General features: G+C 37.7%; 2 protein-coding genes across 2 annotated transcripts in view; one reads left to right on the forward strand and one right to left on the reverse strand.

Moving 5' to 3' along the window:
• The first annotated feature begins 10166 nt into the window (after positions 1-10166).
• Positions 10167-15347, forward strand: LOC106139275 (uncharacterized). The gene is made up of 7 exons (XM_013340685.2): positions 10167-10627; positions 11144-11249; positions 11717-11863; positions 12576-12745; positions 13218-13424; positions 13822-13898; positions 14897-15347. The coding sequence occupies exons 1-7, from the start codon at positions 10310-10312 to the stop codon at positions 15027-15029; spliced, it is 1158 nt and encodes a 385-aa protein (XP_013196139.2). The 5' UTR covers positions 10167-10309; the 3' UTR covers positions 15030-15347.
• Positions 15348-16328: 981 nt separating this feature from the next.
• Positions 16329-17988, reverse strand: part of LOC106139271 (uncharacterized) — a 32981-nt gene continuing 31321 nt past the window's right edge. Inside the window, exons 16-17 of the mRNA XM_013340682.2 lie at positions 17689-17810; positions 16329-17132 (exon numbers count right to left, since the gene is read on the reverse strand). Of these exons, the coding sequence (XP_013196136.2) occupies positions 17014-17132; positions 17689-17810 (241 nt within the window). The 3' untranslated portion in view covers positions 16329-17013. The remainder of the gene's footprint in view (positions 17133-17688; positions 17811-17988) is intronic.

A 17988-nucleotide genomic window follows, 5' to 3' on the forward strand; every position in this document is an offset into this window, starting at 1 on the left:
AGCTATTTGGATTTAAGATAGAATTGAGATTCAAATAGTGACCGGTTGCTAGCCCATCGCCTAAAAGAAGAATCCCAAGTTTTTAAGCCTACCCCTTAGTCGCCTTTTACGACATCCATGGGAGAGTGATGGAGTGGACCTATTCTTTTTTCTATTCGTGCCGCGAACCACACGGCACTCATTCCTTTAGTTTGAAGTATAATATGACATATCTTACGACAGACACTTTTGTAAATATACATTTATTGTTCCATTTTAATTTGACACGAGATATACCTTACCATATAAGGGCATCCTCTGATTTCCTTCGCGGTTATGAAATTAAATCACCATACATCCTGTCACAGACGGTCAGAAAGTTGAGTAACGTATACTATACACCTTCAACATAGTACACGGGTATTAACAGTAGGTCAACGCCGAAATACAAGGAAATGAAAATCTTATCTATCATATCTTCTTATTTCAATCAATACTCATCCTGATTAACTGCTTTTGTTTTTGTACGAGTATTTTTTAAAGGTCCTTCATTTAATCATTATTAACTTTTAAAGCTTTTACCAACAGCTTCGCCTGCACAAATATAGCGCCGCCAACAAAAAGCGAAGAATTTTGCGTCACGTACAAAAAGTGATAAATTTAACGCCACCTACCAAAAAAACTGCATGTTTTTTCGCCTATGTCTATCGACAGTCCCTTAATGATAATTGGTTATTCGGCAGATAACGAATGGATATCAAAATACGAAAATCTTACTTTAAGTAAGGTCGAAAGTAAGACTTTCTCATTTATAATATTACATACATACTTACATATACTCACGTCTATATCCCTTGCGGGGTAGACAGAACCAACAAATAGACTGTTAGGCCACCTTCAGCTATTTGCCTTAGTGATAGATTGATTCAAATAGAGACAGGTTGCTAGCCCATCTTGCCTAAAAAATCCCAAGTTTTTAAGCCTATTTATAATATTAGTTGAAGTAATCCTTGCTCTTGGGTAATTGACTTTTACTTCTGTTCTTGTCTTCTGTATACTGTGGCGTCGTCCAGACGATTTTGGCGGCTAGTCTTTGAGACTAAAACCTGTCGGATTACGCAACTGTGAACGTCGTCAATTCTAATTAATAAAACTTTACTTGCTAGTAAAAGTAATTTTGCGTATTGTGTTTCACTGATTTTTTTTAATACTTTCACTCAATCGACTATCGGTCGAATGTGGTGGTCTAGTCTAGACGTTGCGTCATTATGTCTAAACCTACAAAAAAGGTTCTTAGATAGCCGTTATATTAAAGGACATTAGGTGTCTTCTGGATTTTCTGAAATAAAGAATAAAGTTTTCAGACGTCATATGTACATACATATAGTCACGTCAATCTGTCTTTCCCTTATGGGGTAGACAGAGCCCACAGTCTTGAAAAAACTGAAAGGCCAAGCTCAGCTGTATGGTTAAATATGGAATTGAGATTGAAATAGTGACAGGAAATAGCAAATTGCTTATAATTAATATATTTCAAAAATACCTAATTATTAATGCTTATATGGTTTTCTTTCTGGCACTGATACTCTATCACTATTTGAATCAAAATTCTATCATAAAAGCAAACAGCTGAACGTAGCCCATCAGTATTCTCAAGACTGTTGGCTCTATCTACCCCGAAAGGGATATAGACGTGACTATATGTATATTTATACATACATACATAAAATCACGCCTCTTTCCCGGAGGGGTAGGCAGAGACTACCTCTTTCCACTTGCCACGATCTCTGCATACTTCTTTCGCTTCGTCCACATTCATAACTCTCTTCATACAAGCTCGGCGGTTTCGGGTACTTTTGACCTGACCCTTTACCAGGACGTCCTTAATTTGATCAAGATACGTTCGTCTAGGTCTTCCCACTCCGACCTTTCCCTCCACACTCTCCTTGTATATCTGCTTAGTCAACCTGCTTTCATTCATCCTCTCCACATGACCGAACCATCTTAACATACCCTTTTCTATTCCTGTAACTACATCTTCTTTCACATCACAACATTCCCTTATCACGCTGTTCCTTATCCTGTCACTCAATTTCACTCCCATCATACTCCTTAACGCTCTCATTTCCACTGCATTTATTCTGCTTTCATGCTTCTTTTGCCATACCCAACTTTCACTCCCATACATTAATGTCGGGACCAACACGCCCCTGTGCACAGCCAGTCGAGCCTTTTTGGATAGTTTCTGACTGCTCATAAAGGCATGCAAAGCTCCATTCACCATGTTCCCCGCGTTCACTCTCCTTTCAATATCACTATCATACTTGCCATCTGATGTAAACTTTGATCCTAGATATACAAACTCTTTCACTTGCTCCACTTTTTCTCCTCCAATCAAAATATTACATGCTGTCATTTCTTTCTCCATTTCAAAAACCAGTGTTTTAGTTTTACTTACGTTCACTTTCATTCCTTTCTCTTTTAAAGCTTCATGCATACAGTTTACCATCTCCTGTAACTCCTCCGCTGATGACGCCAGTATAACCTGATCGTCGGCATAAAGCAGACATTTGACGAGTAACTCATTCATCCTTAATCCACTTTTAGACTCTTTTAAATCTGTCAAACAGCTATCCATAAATAGGTTGAACAGCCACGGTGACGCAACACATCCTTGCCTAACGCCTTTCTCAATCTTAAACCACTCAGTGTGCGCTCCGTTTATCCTGACACAAGCACTCGAATCCTCATATAAGGATTTCAGTGCTCGTATTAAGAGACTGCTCACCCCATGCATAGAAAGTGCTGACCACAATTCATTCCTCTCAACTCTGTCATAGGCCTTTTCCAGATCTACGAATGTGCAATAGACTTTTTGACTCTTGGCCAAAAACTTTTCGGCTATGCACCGCAAGGAAAAGACCTGATCAGTACATCCCATTCCCTTTCGAAATCCCGCTTGAGCATCCCATATTTTGTCATCAGTTTCATTCCTGACTCTATTAATCAATACCTTAGCATACAATTTGCCGACGTATATGTAATGCCGATGTATATTTATTGTTGAATTAAATTCAATTCCATCAGCTGTGTGTTCATCATTTAGATATAATCTATGGAATGTATAAGAGCACGAACAACATGACCTGATGTCAAACTTTCTCGGATTGATGTTATCCTAATATCATCATTATATGTATATTACATTCAAGGTGAAATTGATGTGACCTTGGTAGTCTTAAGTCATGTGTGTCAGCTTGACTTAAAAAGTCACAAGGTAACATTAAACTCACTTTTTTTTCTATTAAAACCATAATTAGTTATGAATGTGAATGAAGCGAAGGAAGTATGCAGAGATCGTGGCAAGTGGAAAGAGGTAGTCTCTGCCTACCCCTCCGGGAAAGGGGCGTGATTTTATGTATGTATGTATGTAAAACCATAATTATAAAGTTTGATTAAAAACTTATGCCCGTTTTCACCAACAGGTCCCTAATTGAACCCTTACTAAGTATTACTTAAGCTAGGATTACCACCCAAAATGAGATACCTTACTTTATTTTTTTAACACGCTAGGTGTTTCACCCTAGTTAAATGACGTTTTATTAAAATCTTATCTTTTTAAATGACAAATAATATAAAAAACATAGTTTAAGAGCTTATTTAAGGGCTCACGTAACTTGTTAGGTGACACTTAACATACATACATATGTATAATCACGTCTATATCCCTTCCGGGGTAGACAGAGCCAAAAGTCTTTAAAAATCTGATACCCAACAAGGGATATCGACGTGAATATATGTATGTAGTTTTGTAAGATATTGAAACTCTTTTGGAGTCACCTTATTTCAGATCTACTCGGCTATTACGATAGCCGAGTAGAGCTACAATCTTGAAAAAAAAACAAATTATCTCGTTTGAATGTGACCTGATCCGCTTTTAAAAGGAATAATGCGATCTCAGAGGTACGGTAGATGTGACATCGTTCGTTCACCCTGCTCATCACTCAAGTGGTTGGTGATCACAGATCATCGTTATCACAAATCAATCAGCCTTTCACCATGCTAATGACTGTCGCGAACTTTCCCCGGCATTGTTACGTGGATCATATGGTGATTGTTGATCTTGTGACACGTGTGCACACAGACATACATACAGATAGATACCGCCAGTTCAAAAATTCAGATGATGCTACTATTTTGGTCATTTCTACTAAGTTTAGTTTAACGAAGGAGTAAATTCTAAATAACAATTATTTGCAAAAACATATATTACTCGTATAATTATAAACATTTTTAGAGAATGGTGTTTTCGCTAGCTGCAAACAACGATATTAGGTGAACCAGCCATCAGGAACAAGGCTTTCGAAATCGTGCAGTAAACCCGAAGTGAACAGAGCGTTTATCCTTTCTCTAGCCAGGATATTCACTCCCGTGGAAAATTACACGAATGAAAAATAGCCTGTCTTGCTTCTGAAGATCTAGTCTAACCATCAAGAATAAAATTGTGTTTTATCTAAGTCTACCTATCAGTTTGTGTTTATTTGCTACAAATAAGTAGTGCCCTTGTACTGAATTTCTCTTTATTTTATGTTCTATTCTTATTATTATTTTTCCTTGATGTACTTATAAATGAATAATTAAAAAATAATAAAATTGAAATAAATATTTTCTCTGAATAACATTAGAATAAATGATATAAACATTAATATGTATAGTAAGGACATATGTAAGTAGTGAAGGTGACAAATAAAACAATATTAAAAACGTTCATACATATATATATATATATCTTCCCCACGCAAAATTCTTACGCTCGCGGCATCTATTTTTTATATGTCTGTGCGTGATTCACTGTTCTGCAATGACCGGTTTTGATGTGTATTTCATCAATGAATAGTTTCTTTATTGTTTGTGATTACACTTATTATCTGAATGAATAATTTGTTTGGTAATACTTCACACACGCACATAATAATTACATATTACAACACCAAAAATTTATATAGTTTATTTGTACATTTGTGCGCGTTATAACTCAAAAACGCCTACCGATTTGGGTGCGGTTTCTACAAATGCACGTAACATTAGTAATAAATAGTGTATATTTTCTAAAACGAAACAATACACTTTTAAATAATACACAATTACAATTTTATTTATTTTAACAGATTTAATGGATATAGTGTTGGCCAGCTGCTTCTTTTCCCATACCGATCGTAATATTCATACAATTAGGTTTAATAATATAATTAATTTGTGAATTAATATAAATAAATAATTAATATTAAATAAGTTGTTAGGCTAGCGAAGCCTGTCACTATTTGATTCACAATCCTCTCATTAAGACATACAGTTGAACGTGACCTTTCAATCATTTGTTGACTGGCTCTGTCTACCTCGTAACGGATAAAGACATAGTTGTATGTACATATATATATATGTATGTGCATATGCAACACCGATAACGTGCGCGAGCATAGCCGCATGCAAGAATTAGTATTTAATAATGAAGAAAGAACGCATTCGAATTTGAAACACTATCACACATATCGGATGTAGCCAATCGGAATTTATCGGCAAAGATCGGTATATCGGTAATTACCGGTAGAAAGTGCAATTATGTCGTTAAACTGTAATTGTCGGCTATCTCAGGGCTATGATGTGTTGATTGAGGGCGGCGTGTCTCTTAAACAGGTGCCAATTGAGCAGATTGGTATCTCTGCTCCACATTCAATATAACGGGCTCTGCATGTAAAATTTTAGCAAGCTTTGGTCCAATTAGAAGCCGACAAGATCGTTGCAAATAGAAACATGTGGTCTCTACCTACCCCTCCGGGGAAAAGGCGTGATTTTTACATTTTTATATATGTTTTATGTTCCAACATGAGCTATATACCTTTATTTCCACACCTTTAGAATAAAACTACTCCATCTCTTTCTCATGGATGTCGTAAAAAGCGACTAAGGGATAGATATTAACTTGGGATTCTTCTTTTAGACGATGGGCTAGCGACCTGTCACTATTTGAATCTTAATTCCATCTTTAAGCTGTACAGCTGAGCATGGCTATTTTGTCTTTTCAAGAGTGTTGAGACTGTCTACCCCGTAAGGGATAAAGACGTGATTATATGTATGTATGTTCAATCAGATGGCACACACTATGCCAGGACAGCGTGCAACCATCATGTCGCAACTAATAGATTATCGAATGCATCATACTTGTAGCGGGAGCGATGATTCGGCTCGACCGCCACCAAAGGGAAGATCTTCCGCCAGGCTGGTGTGACGCCTGGGGAACCGCGCGACACACGATGTTGTGTCGGAGGTTGTATATGTAGCTCCAATCCGTGAAGTCTTTGCTTGCGCGATTTAGGTTTTTCGCTGTTTATGACTGATAGCGTAGCATGATTCTATTTTTTTTTTGTGACTTGTGGCGTATAGATTTCGCCACATACTCATACAACTAACTTAAAACCGCAGATTTCCACACGTCATATTAGTCTTATGACGACCATACAGAGTCATACATTTAAATAATGTAGCATAATGTACCACAGGCCCGTTGGATAATGATAATAATCGTAACATATCGCTCAATACTGTACATAGATGTAACGGTATAAAATAGACATTCCCGATCTTACAGGTTGCAGTTACTACTTACCATAAGGGTTATAAGTTTTTCAATATGCATTATTTTTTTTATTTTGTGAGAATTTGACTGGCTGTTTGACTGCAACCTTTAACTTTGACCATTTTTGCTGCAATTAATATAATTTTTTATGACGTGAAAAATCGTAGATGCCATCAAAAACATCAGTCTTTCTACCGTTAAAAATTGTCGGATCCATGTAATACCAAGTCGGTTAATCTACATATATAGTCTCTACTTAAAGGACCTTAATACTTACTTAAAGGGTGGGAAGACCTAGACGAACATATCTTGATCAAATTAAGGACGTCCTGGTAAAGGGTCAGGTCAAAAGTACCCGAAACCGCCGAGCTTGTATGAAGAGAGTTATGAAGCAAAGGACGTATGCAGGGATCGTGGCAAGTGGAAAGAGATAGTCTCTGCCTACCCCTCCGGGAAAGAGGCGTGATTTTATGTATGTATGTATGTTAAAGGACCTTCTGCCTTAAGTTAAGTACATAAGTTATTATCATGCCAATATTAAAAATATTTTACGTTTTAAACAAATAGATCGACTTGGACATCGGACTTGGACTCTGGTGAGGAATTCGGTTGCTGGCCCGTCGTGCTGAGTAGTGTGATAAATACTTATAATCAAATCATACGAATTCAGGCTTCTTGTTTTATCCACAACGAAATTATAGGGGGGTCGAAAATAGCCTGAATTGCTTCGCTTCAGATTTTAGCGCGATAAAAACGGCATTGGGCGTGCCATCGTGATATAGGGAGCTTTCAAGAAAAAATGAAAATAAAATAAAACAAATTGCAACGTCTACCTTCAAAGCAAACGACTGGTTATCATAAAAATATTTCCACCTTTTCAACTTATGTGAATGAGAAATAGACAAACACAAACGATAACCATCGACACGAACGGCTCTAGAAACTATTAGAATGTTTGATTTAGTGTTGCACTATCGATATTTTATTAAAAGTTTATCGATAGTCGAGTAAAAGCAATCGTATCGATAGCCCAGTTACGGTGAATACTACTAATATCGTTAGGTAATATTAATAGTTTTGGCCCATCGATACATACATAAAATCACACCTCTTTCCCAGAGGTAGGTAGAGTAGGCAGAGACTACATCTCTCTACTTGCCACAATCTCGGCATACTTTTTTCAGTTCATCCATTCCCATCGATATTTTTGAAAGCATCATTATCGAGGGCAAGTGGTAGTCGAATCGGTAAAGTGCTTGTTCAATAAAGGTTTTTAAAACGGTAATCAATGACTATTTTCAAAGTTATGTTGTATGTACATAAGTTTGATAACTAATCGATGCTCTTACGATGAAGGAAAACATCGTGAGGCAACCTGCACATTTAGGCAACTGGATTTGTAACCATATAATCAAATAAGGGATAGGTTGGGGACGACAGATGCGAGTCGCTTCGTGTAAAAACCTGACTAACCCAATCCAGGATCCATGGTCATACCCCTGGCTCCTCTCCAGACTGGTGAGGATGCAACCGGGACAAAAGTCAGGAAGAAGAAGAAGTATTGAAGCTGAATATCGAAATTACTATCGATAGTATTTATATATCAAAGTCAATTATCGATAGTCAAACTATCGATAGTTAGGCAACGCTAGTATGATTTATCTCGGCGGAGGATGCCCGGATGCCGTTATGAAGGCATGGGAAGTCGAGACAAAAGCGAAAGTGTTGCGACCGATGTGAACCTTACGGGGTCGGGTTAAGAGCTAGAATGATTGGTAGCCGGTGTGTGGGTCGAGGGATGAGAGGTAGCGGTAGAAGCAGTGCAGCATTGAAGTGAGAGTCACACCTATACAAAAATGACTTTGCAATTCAGGTTGAAATTAATTACTGTCATCAACTGTTATGCTGTTTATTCATATTCAAAGAGTAAATTAATAAAAAATAAACAAAAAAATATTGATTGGCTAAGACAGACATAAAAACCTTGCGATTCTTCTTTTCCAGGTCGGGTTTGCAACCTGTCGCTATTTCTGTCTCACCCTAGAATCTTCTGACTATCGGCTCTATCTACCCCGTAAAACATAAAGTCGTCACATGTTTTTGTGTCTTTTATTATTCTATTTTTTTATCAGTATGCCCGCTCCACTTATGACTTGCAACGCTGCATTAAAAGCTTCGTGTTTCCATCAAGTGATAGACTTTCACTTATTAACGATAAAGTTAATATTGGGATTATTTAAATTTCAGCCCAATAGTGGGAGTGGGCTTTCTGGGCTTGTGGGCCATCTTGGCTGGTCAAGTGTATGCCAGATATAGTAATATTACCATAGTTCACGAGAATTCGTTTTCCAAAGTGTCACACTAACACGTTTTTGGAATATGTGGTTGATAAGATTAAGATGTCACTAGTTATTTATCCATTCCGTAATTTACACTGAAGTTATAATATTAAAAAGTAAAATTTCAACTTACATTTATCAAAACTCATTCCTGGACGGGTAGGCAGTAACCTATGTACATCTTTTGATTGCCATGATCATTTCATAAGTATTTATTTGTATCGTCCGCTTAAAATTAAATGCAATTTTATTTATATACTTACCGATTCGGTGTTTTTTTATTATTTTATTTTCAGTGTAAACAAAACTCATAGATATCTACATCTTTTCCTGTAGATGTCATAAACATTGACTAGTGGAAAGAGCACTACAAAATATAATCCAAAGAAGGCTTATTGTAAAAAAGGAGTATAGGTACAAGTTTGTGTCTCTATTAAATTGATAGATTCATACAATCGCGCCTCTATTCTGAGAGGTAGGCAGAAACTAAACCTTTTCTTGCCGCGATCCCTGCATACTCATTATGTTTTATTTATACTAATAATATAATCTATTTGTTAGGTTTTTATTTTTTATTTTATCACATACTCTATCACTCTGTAATCACATACTGTCATGTGTAAAATTTACATGATGGCATTTCATGATATTAGAACAAGTACACACATCACATACCAAAATATCAATAAGATCTTTAAGGTACCTATAATTAAGTGAAAATGTGTACAAGTTCTTGTATAATGGAGTCGAAATTTCATGCAATAAAGTCTTTTGTTAGATACGATGACTGATCGACAATTTAATTACTAAGAGATATTTCGTAGACTCCCAAAATAATTGCGCTAAAAATTAAATTTAATAAGGTATTTTGTTAGAAATCATCAGACCGTGGGAATGATTACTAGTGATAACGGAGTAGATAGTGCCTGATTTGATATATATGTATATGTACTAGGTCTATTAAAACTGAGTATAAAAGACTAAATATTGAACAAAAAGCCTATAATATTGCGTAGATGAAATCAGGTTTACAACTTGAGATTCTTCTTTTAGGCGATGGGTTAGCAACCTGTCACTATTTGAATCTCAATTTATCATTAAGCCATACAGCTAAACGTGCTTTCAGGACTATTGACTCTATCTATCCCGCAAGGGATATAGACGTGACTATATGTACATATGTACGGGAATCCCACATTTTGCGTAGCCAGACACACACTTAACCGGTTTTGTTTTAACTACATCTAAGGCCATCTCCACACGGGCTTTCAACCCTAATAAAATCACCCTTAGCGAACATCGCGCATGCGTCAACCAAATCAATATCTCCCATTGGCTACCTCAACTCGTATCCAAAATGGACGCTAAAATGTATTTCATCCTATTTTTCTGTTTCTTAAACGTAAAAGCCAATTTAGAAGGTCCTTTCTTGTTCTTCGGGCCTCAATCTTTGGACAAATACAAACGACCAGCGTTGAAGTCTTTGGATCAAGATGACCTGATGAAGGTCTACGGTGAACAGGCTGCTATTGTGGTTTTCAATAACCAGGATTCAGTGCCCCTCTCCAGCGGGTATTTCCCAAGGTTGAGGAAGATGCTGGAAGGTCAGACTATGCTGGTCCTGCCGCAGGACTTCTTGGACGTTCATCCTGATTACGTCAGTAATGAGACTCAGGTATTAAATTTTTTTGTACGAACTACTTGATTTGTTTACGATATTGAAATGTGAAATGCAATTGGGAATCTCATTTTCATATTTTCTTAAATTTTGACGTCATTTGAAGTAAAAAGTATGTGCGTTATGTGGATGGCGTTGGAAGAGACTAAAGGAACAATACCTACTCACATAAATATACCTTAATTTTCTTTTAATATATTTTTATAAGCCTAGTATTCGCCCGAAATAATTACGTATTCCACACTATACTTACATAGTTTTGCAAAATTTAATGCAGATGGGTTCAGTAGTTCAACTGTACAATCGGAGTTACCAACTTACTTTGCATTATGGATTTCAACGTTTTTAAAAAGTCGTGGGATCTCTAAGTCTGGACATCGTAGGAAGAGACTAAAGAACAAATTTTAAATTGCAACGCTTTTACAACTTAATTTTTAAAAATGGTAGTTCCTATATCACTTCCTGCTCTAAAACCTGCCTGATGAGGACTCAACAAATTATTGTTTGTTTCAGGTATTAGCCCTCCAGGGGCCGTGGTCGGAGCGAGACGCACAGATGACGGAAACCTTCGCCCGTCTCCAAGATATCTATGGGCCTGGACGTGTGCTGGGGATTTTGGGTTAGTTATTTATTTCTTTAAATACATACATTTTAACATTGAAGAAAGTGTGTGAATGAAGCGAAATGAGTATCAAGGATCGTTGCAAATGGAATCATGTAGTCTCTGCCTACCCCTCTGGGAGGCATGATGGCATGATTTATGTTCTAAAAAGCTAGCATATTGCCCGTGCGATGCAATAAGTCCATGAGTTAGTTTTGTGTTAAATACACGCACTAATAAAAAAGACAAATTTTTACATAATATACATATAATCACGTCTATATCCCTTGCAGGGTAGACAGAGCCGACAGCCTTGAAAAGACTGATAGGCCACATGCAACTGTTTGGCTCTCAGATTCAAATAGTAACAGCCAACTAAAAGGAAAATCCCATGTTTATAAGCCTATCCTCAATCGCCTTTTACGACATCCAGATCTATTTTTTGTCATTTCAAATTTAACATACATTCTTGTTTTAATTTTTAGGTAACTCTGTATCGCACAGCCAGTCTTACGAAGAACCTTGGTCGCGGGTGAAGCGTCAAGACGCTGAGAGCTCCAGCCCTTCGCCAACTACAGAAGAAGACAGGCCCACCAAGGCTCTGTCACCTTTCGCACTTTATAACGCCACTGGTAAACAAGATAAGATAAGATAAAATTTGCCAAAAAACATGTGTACATAACTTATATAAATAAAATGTATTTAAGATGTCAAAATTAAAAAAGTGTTCCAACATGTTTTACCGTCATGACAGTGTGCAGATGTTAAAAGTACATAACGACAATACGAGTGTAGGTATAATGTGATTTCACGTGCAAAATTCACACTTAGTCAAAATCGTTCAAGTAGGTGAACGTTATAAGAAATACAAACATACATACATACATATAGTCACGTCTATATCCCTTGCGGGGTAGACAGAGCCAACAGTCTTGAAAAGACTGATAGGCCACGCTCAGCTATTTAGCTTAATGATAGAATTGAGATTCAAATTGAATTGAGAAAGAGAAATAGAATTGAGGTTGCTAGCCCATCGCCTAAAAAAGAATCCCAAGTTTGTAAGCCTATCCCTTAGTCGCCTTTAATGACATCCATGGGAAAGAGATGGAGTGGTCCTATTCTTTTTTGTACTGGTACCGGGAACCACACGGCACTGCCGGGAACCACACGGCATTGCCGGGAACCACACGGCACTGCCGGGAACCACACTAAATAAAAACAAAAAACTGGTCAATAAAGTGTTTTATCTATCTAATTATACATATACAGACACATACCTATACATATACTATATTAAATATACAAACAGATTACAAACAGAGATTGTTTTCTTATTACTCGCAGGTCAGCCTGGCAAAAACGCACTGCTCTATTCCTCCTCGTGGCCCGAGCTGCGCTGGAAGAACGGCACCACCATGGTCTTCGACACGCCCGTCGGGGTCGCCACTGTCAAGCCCACCAGACTGTACACCAACCTCGTCGTCAGGTTCGCTGATGGGGACTCCAGGGACAAGGTACATAGCTATCTTTTTATCCACATGAAAGAGGCCACTGACCATGAAAGAAGCCGCCATCGACCTGGTGGTCGAATATCCAAAAGGATCTCTGGCAAGCCCAGTTGCCAGAATCGACAAGTGAAGACCGAACGTTTGCGAAGCGGCTCCCACGTGGTATATTGAGGTTTGGAGGTTGTATTTATTGCTCCAATCCATGAAATCTTTGAAATCGCGATTTAGACTTTTCGCTGATTTGACTGATAGCGTCGTGTGATTGGTTGTTGTGACTAGTGGCGTAGAGATTCCCTCAGCTTCTACATCAACCAAGAAGAAAACATCAAAGGGAACTATAGCAAGAAACATCAAGATCCATCATTAATGTGTTACAAAGCAAAGCGATAAAGACGTGGAAGATCAATAACAAATCCCCTCTCAACGAAGAAAAAAGACCTGAAAGCTCTAAAAGATCAATAAACTTGTCAATTTCCAGGTGACCCTGGAGTTCAGCTTCAAAGAAGCAGGCGGGTGGTGGACGGCGGTGGGCGTGGACGTGAAGTTTGGCCTGGAGAGCGCCGGGATCAGTCTCAAGGCACCAGCGCCCCCCGACGCCCCCACTGCGGTGCTGGGGAGGTCGTACCATTGCTCCGTCGTGGTGTATACTTCTGATGAGGCCACGCTTACGCTGCCTGATGTTCAAGTTAGTTATGGCATCTGTTGTATTGGAGATATTGAATGCCATTTTTGCTAAAATGTAAGCTGTTGCTTATAGGCAAGTTCAATTTAATCTTTGATTGGTTTGATGTCCTATTCCTTTTTATATTGGTGCCGGATACCACACGGCACCAATATAAAAAGGAATAGGACCACTCCATCTCTTTCCCATGGATGTCGTAAAAGGCGTCTAAGGGATAGGTTTATAAACTCGAGATTTTCAGGACTCATTGATTAAAATATGTCTAAGGGGAATGCTCAAATTTCTATGTAAAAATTAAACTACTTAGTAACTTTTTGCGCATTATAAAACCCTAGTCCAAGGGGACCAATAGAAAGTCTTATAACCCTGATGATTTAGTAAAAATGATGAAATATTTCAGATGCAGCCATACATGGACAGCACCCACCAATTTGACGATGCGTTTGACTGCGTGGGATTCACTACAGTACCGATTTGGTAAGTGCAATTTTTGGGCTACTGATACATCAAAGAAAGCGTGTGGGATCGAGTAATTAATACATACATATGATCACGTCTATATCCCTAGCGGGGTAGACAGAGCCACCAGTCTTGAAAAGACTGATAGGCCACGCTCGGCTGTTTGGCTTAGTGAAAGAATTAAGATTCAAATAGTGACAGGTTGCTAGCCCATCGCCTAAAAGAGGAATCCCAAGTTTATAAGCCTATCCCTTAGTCGCCTTTTACGACATCCGTGGGAAAGAGTGGAGTGGTCCTATTCTTTTTTGTTATGGTGCCGGGAACCACACGGCAATCGAGTAATTAACGTGGTCAATATCATGAAACCTGCACAATCATGCACCTGATCTGATGTACTCATGATCTAATCAAATTAGGACTGTTTAAAGAAATGATAGACGTTTACATAAGAACGTCGGTGGTCGAACCGGTAATATGTCCGATTATAATGCGTGATGCCGCTGAAAGACACAAATTCAAATCCCACCTCGGCCATGTACCATACCATACCACGGCATACCCCGGGCTCCTCTCCATAGTGGTCAGGATGCAACCGGGGCTAAAGCTAGGAGGAAGCAGAAGTCATGGGACAGTCGTTTTGATGTACGTACTTGACCTTCCCAGTCATTTTTGTTGTCTTGGGCAGATTCGGGTCCAAATGTATAATGAATTTAAGTCTCAAGTTAGTGTTAACTTATTTGGTAGAAGTGGAACTGGAAGTTATGGACTGCTGGAGAAAAAGATCATTAAACAATTATAATAAAAATTTGTTTAGGTAGAGTTACAAGTAACGATGTTGGCTATTCCTATCCGTGTATAAAATTAATATCATATTTAAGTAAAACGCCCATGCCGTGAGGATCGTCGAGAGACTGTACAGTTAGTGTTCCTTTTATTTTTAACCTGCTGTCTGTCATTCTCCCTGTTCAAGCCTTTCACCTCATTTTCATAGATTTATTAATTCATGTCACTTACAGGTCAGGCTTAATGGTCTCGTTCATCATGCTCATCGGCTTGGGCATCTCCGTCTCCATGATCATGGACATCAAGACCATGGACCGCTTCGAGAACAGCCGCAGCAAACAGTTGACTATCACCGTCAATGAGTGAACCGACATTTATTAAATTGTTGTTTTTGTCATCGACGTGAAGTGGATGGAGGGATGCCATACAGAAAGCTGAACTAATTATAATATAGAAGTAAAGTCCCCCTATTTTCTCTGTCTGTATGTATGCGCTAATCTCGGAAAGTTGTGGCCGAATTTTGTTCCTGTTTGCAATGTTGGAAAGAAAGTTTTACGAGGACTGTTTATAAATGCAAATGCTAAATTATTTGATGATTCAGATAGTAGACATTGGAAATCATTATAAGGTTATGGGTCGTAACGTATGTACCTTTATTACGGCATTTAAAATCGTGTTACGATGGTCCGTGGTAACAAATACCTGTATTATATATACTCGTAATAATATAATGCAACGCGAAAGTTTTAAATCAGCTATGAGACATATTAAGTACTTACACCTGGTACCTTATCAGAGAAAATGGTTAATCCAAATGATATTAATGCAATTGTAAATACTCATTATATTTAAATAGTTTTAGGTATGTGAAATATAAATGTAGATATTTTATTGATAAACTGTTTCTGATTATTGAAATAAAAAATGCATATCACAATGAGTTTTCATTTAGCTTTCTTCTTCTTAAATTTAAGAGGTAACTCTTGTCGGTGGAGTTAAGTGGAGTGTGCTTTCTTCTTATTAACTCCGAATGTTTTAACTTTACCTTTATTTGAATCTCAATACTTCAAAAGTTAACTCTCGCTACCCCTTGTCACCGTACAAGTTTTGTCTCCAATTCTTTCGCCGTTACGACTAGCTCTGTTAGGCTCTGGAGTGCACTTCCCGAGTCCATCAGGACATCCTCAAGTCGGTCTAAAGTTTTTAAATGCAGGTGTACAGGTTTCTTTTGAGTCGTTACGGTATTTAAAAAACCTATAATCATTCTCACTAACTTCGGTATTCGCTGCACCCATTTATTTATGTTTATTGTTTATTTATTGTAGTTTCTTAATTAAATTCATAAAATATTTATTTTGTTTGACCCCGCATAAAGTTCCGATCCAATGGTTGACTGGTAGGCAATGCTTCTAGCGTCAAATCCACCAATTGTGCAATTTAATTGTATTTTGTACAATAAAGTTTAAATAAAAGACTATTTGCTATATATAATATTTGCAGTAAAAATCAGACTTCATAAGAGGGAAAACCAACAAAACGGATTAAAATTTAAAATCAGTTAGGTAGAACAAAGGAAACATCTCGTTGTTATTGTTGTAAATGAAACAATCTGCGTTATAACAAACATATTTTATTGTACATTTGGTATAAATAACAGCACTTAAATTGGAATGAGTTATCTTTCAACATCTTACAAACTTACAACTGAGTCGACTTCTACAATCAACGCAGAATTTCTTTTCAGACAGTAAAAATCAGTCTTCTTTTAAGGACGTCATAATTACTTAATTCTATAGATTAATTTCAACATAATCACATATACTTATAAATTAAATCCGTTCTGTTCTGTAGAGCGTTCCGTTCTGTTCTGTAGAGCGTTCCTTTCTGATCTTAAGAGCTTTCCGTTCTGTTCTGTAGAGCGTTCTGTTCTGTGCTTAAGAGCGTTCTGTTCTGTCCTTTAGAGCGTTCTGTTTTTTCGTTAGAGCGTTCTGTACTGTCCTATAGAGGGTTCTGTTCTGATCTGTAGAGCGCTCCGTTCTGTTCTTAAGAGCGTTCCGTTCTGTTCCTTAAAGGAGACGCTAGCCTCAAGGGGGTTAAATGCTAAGATAGTTTGTAGCTGGTAGCTTTTTGACAAAAACTAATATATTAGACATAAAATTAATTTATTGAAATGTAAATGACATGACAAATTGCCATCGAAATATTGTTTTGATTTAAATTCAAGACATATGGTAGAAATAGGAGAGATCGTTGAGTCATAACCCCCAAAATTTTATTACGTTCTGAATCAACTATATTTCTATTTCAAGCCGAGACCTCTAACAGATGCATTCACAAACAAATTAAGTGTTCACCATTGTGTTTGAAGCAGTAACGATGACGATACAAACAATAATACAGCAAGTCTTGCGGAGTCTGAAACATTTCCACTTGCTGACGGGACTGCAGACCGTGAGAAGAATGAGGACTCTGAAATATAATAGAGAATCGCTAGATATCTATCTACATACATACATATAGTCACGTCTGTATCCCTTGCGGGGTAAACAGAGCCAACAGTCCTGAAGAGACGGACAGGCCACTATTAGCTGTTTGGCTTTATGATTGAATTGAGATTCAAATAGTGACAGGTTGCTAGCCCATCGCCTAAAATATGAATCGTAAGTTTATACGCCTATCCCTTAGTCGCCTTTTACGACATCCACAGGAAATGAGATGGAGTGGTTATATTCTTTTTATATGGGAACCACACGGCACTAAGTTCTACGATTATATGATAACCATTGATTTGAACACCTATGTGACTAGAGTGGAAGAAGCGGATGGAGCGACTAAGGATAGAATTTGGGATTCTTTTTTTAGGCGATGGGCTAGCAACCTGTCCGGCTTATAAACTTGGGATTCTTCATCCATGCTTAAGAGATGGAGTAGACCTATCCCATAGTGCAGGGAACTACACGACACAATAAGACTGCAATAAAGAATTTTGTCCAAAAATCCACGTGAATGATATTCCAAGCCATACTTTTAGTCTCATTCGGGTCTGTGACCCCACACTGGCGGTACGAGATCGTCTTCTTCCGCTTGGTGTCCACGAACCCAGGGATGAAGATGCTGGGCGAGTCCAGGCGACCTGTTGCCAACAATCTGAACAAAAAAAAATATATTACGCTAGTAATTCGTTTGATAAATTCAAATTCAAAATTTGTATTCATTATTATAGGATACTTCGTATCGCTTAATAATTGTCAACACGTATGGTTTTACAACATTGGTTGACGTCAAATAAATTGCTTAAAACTAAGTTTATGCCGCTTCCAAGGCG

The sequence above is a fragment of the Amyelois transitella genome, chromosome 23 (genome assembly GCF_032362555.1).
Source record: "Amyelois transitella isolate CPQ chromosome 23, ilAmyTran1.1, whole genome shotgun sequence".
Lineage (NCBI taxonomy): Eukaryota > Metazoa > Arthropoda > Insecta > Lepidoptera > Pyralidae > Amyelois > Amyelois transitella.